Consider the following 10,091-nt stretch of genomic DNA (forward strand, 5'->3'; position numbering starts at 1 on the left):
CATGAATTTCTCTTGCGGCAAACAGACTTCATTTCATTAATTTCTCTAGCGGGAAACATACTTCATTCAAATGGATTCTGATGACCGGTCAATTTGACTTTTTGCATGAACGATAAATAGATGACTACTAATGCAACAAATATCGAACTGTGAAATGAAACCCTAGTAAATCTTACTGTATTTTACATTACACGAGGACCACAGGAGGGATAATCACAAGGGTGATCTTGATTCTTTATGAGCCACTTTCATCAATTCTTCTTCCAGTGGATCCCGTTCTACTAAGAGAAATACATACTTATTTGAATTATTTTTTGAATGAAAGGTGATGTATTGTGAGAGAATGATCTGTCTCGTAAAACGAAAAATAAGTACTTAAAAAATAACTCTTCTACAACCACACATACATAAATATACAAACTCCTCTCACAGTCTCACATGAGGAGTGGAGCCCACACACACTGTGTTTGTGTGTATAAGTGCGTATGGTTATAAGTTAATTACTTAAAAAATAAGAATCTTAGCGGAACTAGTACCTAAAGTTTAACTAATATGAGAGGGCATAAAGAACTACCCACTTTGTTTTTGTTTTTTTTTTAATATAAAAGACGTTCTACCCACCTTTAAAACATGGAATTATTTTTTGGATTAACACATTTGGGATGGGACTTGCATGCACTCATGAAACTTGAAATGGAGTGCGAGTATATATGATTGTAAATTGTTTTTATTCTTATGATGATATGATCAAATAATCCCTTTTGTTGGCCATTAAACTTCGCCAAGGTGGTTGTAAGCTACATGTTAAAAATTACAATAGGAACGTACATATTTAATTAATTGTTTTATCTTTACTTTTGCGTATTGCTTTGCATTATAGTAATTCATCAAAGCATATTGACTACGAGCTGAGCCATGTGAAATCATAGACTGAAATTATTTGGAAATCATGTGATCGATCAGTATAATCACACGAAATGAGTACATGTTCGTGGAAATGCGTTTATCATTTTTACACTCTATTTTTTTACGAACTTATTTTGAATTTTATTTTGCACACGATATATTTATAAAATATATATTAAAAGACAAAATTTAAGCTGCATCTATAAACAATGGGAGCGCTGAAGCAATTTTTCTACAGATATACGTATTCAGATTCACGAGACAAAAGCAGAAGCAAACGTTACATGAAGGGTCTAAGAAAATCATTCCATATGTGGTACAGAAGTGACAAACATATCACAAACATATGTAACCTAAGCATTTCAAACGAGAAGATTAAGTCAAACAAAAGAATCTAAAAATTCCTATGTATAGTCTCCGACAAATTTTCTATGTTTATCTCTCTCCACTCATTAGTACTCTCAAAAATCTCCCATCAAAATTCAAACCAAACAGATTACATGCATCCGGGTGAAGAATGTGGTTGTTCTCTCTGTAGTCTTGCCACCAAGACAAGCAAACATGTCCCAATTCTCAACTAGCACGAACCCACCCACAAACTAACAATGCTTCCTGTCTGGTCTACATCAATCAAGACATACCATCCTCTTTATTCCTAGACGGATATCTATCGGCATTTTTGCCTTCTCCTTCTCGGACTCGTGGCCGGGCGGCTTCACTAGGCTTTCACAGGGTTTAAGCCAATTCTTTGGGATTCAAAAATTAATGAATGTACTGGATTTTTTTTTATATAGTATTTTTTACACATAATGTGATATTTCGTACATATTTTCTGCACTGAATCATGCGGGACAACCAGATTAAATCAAAACTTACTAAAATTTAGAAGTAAATGTTAAAACTTTATATTCATCTCAAAACCAATTAGCAATGAGTGGATAGGTCTCAGATGTTAATAAGTGATTACCCATTCCACTTTCAAGCAATGTGGGATTCATTTCCTTAACATTCCCCCTTACGTGCAGCCGCGTTTGAGGTCTGTCACGTGTGGCCACTTTTTGGGTCCTATTATCGTGCAACTTTTTGCTGGTCTGTCATCGTGGGGTATGAATTGTAAATTTTTTATAAAATGTGGGGTGAAATGGGCCCCGCTCTGATACCATGCAGGAACTTTATATCCATCTCAAAATCAACTGGTAATGAGTGGAGCGGTCCCAGATGTAATTAAGTGATCATCTATTTCACTCCCAAGTAATATGGGATTCACCTTATAGAAACTTTATATCCATCTCAAAACCATTGGCAATGAGTGGAGAGATATCAAATATTATTAAGTGATCACTCATTTCACTCTCAAGCAATGCGAGACTCTATTTTCTTAACATCCCCCTCACGTGTAGTGTGATTCATTTCCTTAACAGTAAATAGATCATATAGCTCAACAAAACATAATAAGCTATGCACGCGATAAGTTCTATCCAAAATAAATATCTTTCTTGTATGTAGTGTTTTGTACCCAATATATTTCGTTATACATTTTTGTCATTGCTGACCTACAATCCTTCAGCCATTGGACTCATTTCGATGAGTAAAACTAGCTTTTTAATTTTTGAAGTTCATGGATAACATTGCAAGTGGGGTGGTTGTAGTTGGTGCATCTCTTATACTCTCATGCATGAGGGTGGGGTTTGAGCCACCCCTCCCCATCTAACACCTAACATTAAAAACCCACTAACCTGGAATTGAGAAAACAGAAAAGAGGGATAATATTAATTTGTCAAAAGATATGGTAATTTAGTATTAATTGTTGAATATGATTTGAGAATATATATATATATATATGGCGCGGTTCTGCAAACAACCAATTAAACACCTAAAAAAACACTCTAAATCTCAATCTTATAGTTTCTGATCAAATTTTTATGATCCGAACTGTTCAATATGTGCAGAATGTGATTTTAAAGATGCCTGCGATAAATTAGCAAAAAATATGACCGGAAAATGCTTGTTTTGAGTAGTTTTTAATTGAACCGTTCATCAAATTTGAGCTAAAAACTGCTCAGATCAAACTCTTCCCGATCTTTTTTTTTTGGCTGATTTCTCATGGGTACCCTTAAAATCACGTTATGATAATATTGAGCTATTCGGATCATTGCTAAATATGACCGGAAAGTGCTTGTTTTGAGCAATTTTTAATTGAATCGTTCATCAAATTTATGTTAAAAACTGCTCAGATCAAACCCTTCCTAATCTTTTCTTTTTGTTGATTTCTAGCGGCTACTCTTAAAATCACATTCTGATCACATTGAACGGTTCGGATCATTAAAATTTGATCAGAACTATGAGTTATTTTTTTAGGTGTCTAATTAGTTGTTTCTGGAATCACCCTTATATATATATATATATATATATATATATATATATATATATATATATAATATAACGAAGTAAATAAGTACACTAAAATGTAACTCCCTTTTTTTAACAAATGAGTTCCAAACTAACTCCCTCTAGTCCATGATTATGAAAAAAGCTTATTTTCACAATTCATACCTTCCATAGAATTAGCAATATGTAACCCCACGGATCTTCCGATCATGCCTAACGGCGTGGGTTTCTACGGATAATTTGTGGTTGGCGTGGCTCCCGCCGTGGTCGTTGTTGGACGACCCAGTAATCGCCTAACGGCAAGGATTGCATCTGCGAAAGTTTTGGCTTGATTGGGTTTCAGGTTGGCATCTTCGAAGGGGTGGCCAATGGTGGCTTGGAGGTTTTGTTGGTTGTTGTACGTCTGGCGGTACTGTTGGGTTCTCTGTCTGTTTTGAAAGGCAATGACGTACGTTAGGGCTATGTTTTGGGTTTTCTTTGGGCTGGGGTTCATTGTTAGATTTAGGCTTTTTGGGTGTTTTGAACTATAATTGTTATTTATTTGGACACTTTATGTGTGTATTGGGCTTTGTCCGTCAGGCTTTTTTTTTTTCGTCCAACTTTTGGTTAGAAATCTTTCTCCTATCCCTAATAATAATAAAATGTTATTTTTGCCCGATAAAAAAGGCATGTAACCCCAAGAAATTGGGTAAGAGTAATCGTTTAGTGTTTTTCATCACTGAATGAGCTTTTTTTCTTCGAAGAATACTATAACAAAATTTTAAGCACTTTTTAGCCAATTTGAGAAGATGAAATTAATTTTGGCACTCCAGTTTTAGCCACTGATATTTCACTTTATATCTTGATCATGTGAGAAAATAAAATTAAAAATAAAGTGCCATTAATTAAAATTAAAGTGCCAAAATCACGTCTCTTTGAGAAACCATCGGTAAGGAGATACAAATACTACTAGAAGATTTGAGTGTTAGCGAGCCATTCCGTACTAGTTTGTGGATAACGTTGAGGACGTGGGAAAATGAAAGATGAAGCAAATAAAATTAAATGCAAATACTCCAATAGAAAAGAAAAAAGTCAAAATCATGAGAATCTGGAGACTAGGAGATGAGAGAAAGAGAGAGACTTTTGTGTGATACATATCCACTTACCATTTTTTTTTTTGGTAAATTATCCACTTACTACTTGCGACCATTTTTGGAGTACTTTGTTTTGTTTAACATCAAATCAAATGCCAGTTTGTGATTAGATTTCTTTTTTCGCTTGTGATCTGCTTGTTGTTTGATTACATTCGTTTTTATTATTTACTGGTTTGTATTGAGATTTTGTTTGATTTCTCTCTACCTAGTCCCGGATGGGATTTTCATATCCGCACCTAGTGCTGATTTGCTTTTGCAGGGTGTCCTGTAATCCCGGATTAGATAGTTTGGTACACTTCTGTATTTTGCGATGTAATCTTTGCCTTCGAGCTTGAAATGAATTGACTGATTAAAAAAAAAAATTCAAATGCCAGTTGGCACGATTGTATATGTCAACTGCCTTCCTTGGTGGCTGGGGCAGATACGATGTAGGATTAGGGACTCACGTGCCCCCCACCCAAGAAGTTCTAGCTCTTTCACTTATACCCCTATAAATAATTGATAGCACATATACTTCACTTAATTTTTAGTGCTCTACAAAATTAACACCATATGGTAACAAATATGGGCATCACATATACTTCACTTATTCCATTCTTCAAGTATGCAGCGTGAATTCATTTTTTTATATTTAAATAAAGGCCTATGAGGGCGGTTATTAACTTATATAAAGAAAATTTAGATGGGCGGGCCACTACAACAAATAAGTCCTTTCATAGCATGCCAAAAACGCTATAGAATGATATACATAGCGTTCCGAAGAATGCCTTATTAACCCATGCAATTAAAAGTCCTCTATTTCAATAGCGTTCATTGTTCGCTATTGTTAGCATATTCCACAACGAGCAAAGCACGCTATAAAAAACTAAACATAGCTTTTAAATGGGCGTTGTACTAGCCCCTGCTATTATAGATACTGGACCTTTCATAGCGTTCAAAGACTGCTATAAATAAGAGACCTTTCATAACATTCAAAAACTGCTATGAATAAGTAATTACACTAATAAAATTTGGACATTCCATAGTGTTTATGCCCGCTATAACCTGTCAACTTCTTCATATATACAATTGTAAGCATTCATCGCATCCTATGCAAAGCTCTGAAAAGAACAACCAAAACCAATCATCGAGTTCAATTAATTGCCATAAAGAAGCTCCCATATATTCACACATTGTTCCATACAAAATCGTGTAGTAGGAGACTTCATCTAACATCACTTAAGTCTAAATAAAAGTAGCTAGCTAGCTATAGCCTTCATCTTGCTAACAACATTTGCAAGGAGGAAAGTTGCCCAGCTATATGTCTTCATACAAAAAAGGAGCATTGAGGCTCTACAAAAAAAGAGAGGAGATATCAATGTGAAAACTTCAATTGAGATCCAAAGTCCAATACTAGCAAGATCATAATCTCCATCTCGAGCAAAAGTGATGAATTATCGATCTTCTCTCAACCAATTGACCTACATACAATACAAGAAAGAGACTTAGAAGATAACACTTAAAATTACTTCCCGGGTTCTAATTCAATCAAGAAACTAGAGACACTAAATGAACTGAAGACTTATACTTCACAGTTTCAGCAAATTGAAGCAACAAAATCTCTCTATTTCTTGTAATAGGATACCATATTCCAGTAGTTTATCTATAAACAAAACATATTTTTCTGCCCTCCAACACATCACCAACATGGTTTACAACTAGATTAGAAAAAATTAAAACTTTTATATCAATCTAGCGATTAAACAGCCCCAAGTTGCTACCAGCTGAAGAACGACACCAAATGAGATTGAAAGTAACATGGAGCAAAGACCAAAAAATGAACTTCATGAATACATTTTTTAAGGGATAAACCATGCACAAAATGGAGCAAAGTAGACTGAAAATTTCACAAGTCATATTAAGCTTATTATGAACATAAAATTTCAAGTTCGAGCCAAGTTTGAACAATTAGTTTCAAAAAAATTTTAAGCTCAAGTAAAAATTGAACTCATGTAACAAGGAGTCGAGCTAAGCTTAAACAAGGTTGTGCTTGTCTTGTTTGACTCGATTAACACCCCTATCTGCTTTTATGATTCAATTAAGTAATTTAAGACTTTCGATGCTAATCTCATAATCAAAATAATTTTTTAACTAAGTTCCGCTTAAGGGCTTTTTGGAATTTTTCTTGTTTTGTCCTTATTCAATTAGCTTCCCACATATTTTAAGGAGGATAATACTCTCTCCATCCCAAAATGTTTGTCCAATCCGCAAAACGAGGACTAAAAAATAATGTATTTCTTTTAATAAAAATTCAATTTTTTTCATAAATTAAAAGAACTCACTGATATCTAGTAAATGTTTGAAAAAAATTGAATTTGTCTTGCAAAAATTGTATTATTTTTACGTTATCCTTTTGTGGACTGGACAAACATTATGGTACAGAGGAAGTAAAAAATATACTTCTTCAATTGTTTTTTTTAAGTATCCAACTTCGTAAATTCAAATTTTTATGAAAATATCATTATTAACATTTCATATATTCTAACTTCCCACAATTACCTTCTATGAAAATATCATCATTTTTTTGCTTGGCCAAACAATTTTATTAATTTTTGAAGAAGATAACAAAGATTAAGCGAATCTTCGACACACGGGCAAAAACATCACATAAAAAAACAAAAACCAAATCAAACAAATGCCAAAAAACTAGAACAGCCCGAAGGCACAAAACCAAAAAAACCGACAAAACCTCGAAGTTAAAATTTCGATGAACGTGTTTCAATCAGGTATCAATGCAAATCTGATGAACTTGATTTTAGATATGGCCAATTGTCTTGTCGAGTTCTACATGATGAACAGTTCTGATCGTCGACGTGGACCTTACATGAGCCCACAAAATGCAAAACTGGAGGGGAGACCGGAGGGGAGGCGAGTCCTATTTTTCTAACCTGTACTAGTAGAGGTGGAGGCGGTGGATTTTTTAACCTAACCGTCGTTTACATCTAACCGTGGTTTATTCCACTTGACCATGGTTAAAGAAACAGGTTATATATTGCGAGACCATAAACCTGCAGATTTCATGTCCAAGCTAGAGAGAGAGAGAGATAGAGAGAGAGAGAGAGAGCGCAAACATCAACTATGATGATGCACGGCGAAACCACTCGTTCAAATCCGACAGTCCTAGTCCCGCCGTGGGACCTCCTCCTAGACGATCCCACGGCCAACCCGGCTTCACCATTCCCACTCACCACGGTCTCCGTCACCAGTCCCACCGGTGACACTACAATCGACGCCCTGACGGCGCTCCACCATTACCTTCCGTCGAACACTTCGGATTTCGAGATTGACGACGACTGTGACGCTCCCGTGGACGCCTTCTCTTGCGATCATTTCCGGATGTACGAGTTCAAGGTGAGGAAGTGCGTGCGTGGGAGGACACATGACTGGACTGAGTGTCCGTACGCCCATCCCGGCGAGAAGGCCCGTCGCCGTGACCCACGCAGGTAATGTTTTTATACCCCGTACAGTTTTTTCAAGGTTTTGAATAATAAACCGTTACAACCGCAAGGTCCGCAACGATGATAGTTGTATCGGTACAGAGAATATCAAAGGAAATCAAGCGTAGTAGTTGCTGAGAAAAACTACGAAATTATTTAGCGCAGGATGGCCTAATGGTTGTTTAGCGCTCTCCTTTGGTGCGTGAAGTGTATGGTTTGACTCCTACGAGCCCAAGGTCGGACCTCAGAGTAATCTACCGATACTAACATACAGTATTAACATCCGCTCGTTTGGAAAAGAAGTCCATGCTAGTTAGTATCTGGGACAGCGATCATCGGATAATAATAATAACATACTAAATATTGGTGATAAGAGTGAAATTTCACTTTGCATATCGTGGTCCAATCCAGTCGCCAATACTCCTTCAGCCCCATCTAGTATCCAATTTGCAGCATTTTGTGGGCCTATTTTAGGTTTATTCAATTAATTCAAGACGTAAAATTTCATTAATTTTGTCATAAAAACCTTACTTGTTACTATAAACAAATTTGATTGGACATTAATATAGTCATATAAACAAATCACACTTGTTTACAAAAATGAACTATAAAAATCTAGCATATTGGATTACTGTCGCTCGAGTTTGTTTTCTCTGGTTGTTATTGATGTTCAATCATACTAGTTTTTATGTGAAGATTTTTCTTTAGAGTGGATGAGATATGAAACCACAAAAATTAGAAATTGAATCAGAGGATTGGACCGGAGCCAGTGGCCAGAAAATAGAATCGATATATATGGTGGAACATTCGTTTCAATATATATATGTCATTTAAAACCTTTAATTCGTGACAAAAATGTTTTATAAACCTTAATAATACTTTATCATTTTTAGTAACAAATCTTACATGCAGGTACCATTACTCCGGTACGCCGTGCCCGGAATTCCGTAAAGGCTGCTGCAAAAAGAGCGAGTCGTGCGAGTTCGCTCACGGCGTATTCGAGTGTTGGCTACACCCCTCTCGCTACCGTACGCAGCCCTGCAAGGACGGTACGCACTGCCGCCGCCCTATCTGCTTCTTCGCGCACACCCCCGACCAGCTCCGTGTCTTGCCCCACACCGCCGAGTCCTACGACAGGTCTCCTAGTCGACTCGGTCACGACTCTTACACGGCCAGCGGCTCATTCGGGTCCTCCCCGACTTCCACTTTGTACTCCCCGCCTTTGTCGCCGCCATCTGACTCGCCACCCATGTCGCCACTCGGTGCTAACTCGGTGAGTGAACTCGCTTTTTCGATGAGGAATCTGCATATTGGGAATTTCGGAGCGAGTTTGAGTCCCCATGCGTGGGGTGTCCAAATGGGTTCCGGGTTTTGCTCGCCCCGAAGTCCGATATCTTTGCGACCCGGGTTTTTTAGCCTACCTTCGACGCCGACTCGGATTCTGACTCGGTCGGGTCTCAGTCCGTTCGACCTCTGGGATAAGACCCCGGGAGAGGAGGAGCCTGTATTGGAGAGGGTGGAGTCTGGTAGAGGCCTACGTGCGAGGATGTACGCCAAACTGAGCAAGGAAAATTCCCTCGACCGAGTCGACTCGGAAGCCCCGGGTCCGGATGTCGGATGGGTTTCGGAACTGGTGATGTGACCGATTTGTGGTGGATCCTGTTGGTTCATTGTTTTGGGTAAATGGGTCCTGATGGCCATGGGTGGGCTCTTTTGATTTGCTAATGGTGACTTGTGATTACTATTAAGCAGAGATTAATTGCACATTAAGCTATGTAAATACCTGATGGGATGGAAGAGATTAGGCATTAATCTCTGTTTTGTGGTGGTTTCTATTTGTTTTAGGGGAAAAAATTGTTGCAACTTGTATGTAAACGGCTGTGTTTTGTTGGTTTTACTATTAAGTATTTGTGTAAATATTCTTGTGGATTTTCTCCAGAAAGTGATGTTCATTTGCGGCATTTGCCTTATCTTTTGGCTTTTGCCAATTCTTATCCATATTGCTAGATCTTTGGGTTATATAACGGGAGACCCCCTTCAACTATTTTTCTTTGTCACCAAGACACCTATACAAAATTTGCCTACAACCATCACGATTTTGGCCTAACGTGTGTAATTGTTCAATGTTCCAATATTTTCCCCCTTACTTCTTGCATATCTAAGACCTTCCATCATGGTCACAATGGGT

The 10,091-nt window shown here is 37.3% G+C and overlaps 1 protein-coding gene across 1 annotated transcript; it reads left to right on the forward strand.

Moving 5' to 3' along the window:
• The first annotated feature begins 7,485 nt into the window (after nucleotides 1–7,485).
• On the forward strand, nucleotides 7,486–9,864 carry LOC131333642 (zinc finger CCCH domain-containing protein 23-like). Its single transcript, XM_058368264.1, has 2 exons — nucleotides 7,486–7,909; nucleotides 8,816–9,864. The coding sequence occupies exons 1-2, from the start codon at nucleotides 7,545–7,547 to the stop codon at nucleotides 9,543–9,545; spliced, it is 1,095 nt and encodes a 364-aa protein (XP_058224247.1). The 5' UTR covers nucleotides 7,486–7,544; the 3' UTR covers nucleotides 9,546–9,864.
• The last annotated feature ends 227 nt before the right edge of the window (nucleotides 9,865–10,091 follow it).

The sequence above is a fragment of the Rhododendron vialii genome, chromosome 7a (genome assembly GCF_030253575.1).
Source record: "Rhododendron vialii isolate Sample 1 chromosome 7a, ASM3025357v1".
Taxonomy (NCBI): Eukaryota; Viridiplantae; Streptophyta; class Magnoliopsida; order Ericales; family Ericaceae; genus Rhododendron; species Rhododendron vialii.

Excerpts from the sequence above, each read along its gene's own strand:
- LOC131333642 (XM_058368264.1), top strand. The coding sequence starts at position 7,545 with ATGATGATGCACGGCGAAACCACTCGTTCAAATCCGACAGTCCTAGTC. Across the intron at positions 7,910-8,815 it reads CGTCGCCGTGACCCACGCAG|GTACCATTACTCCGGTACGC; the intron begins GTAATGTTTTTA and ends TCTTACATGCAG.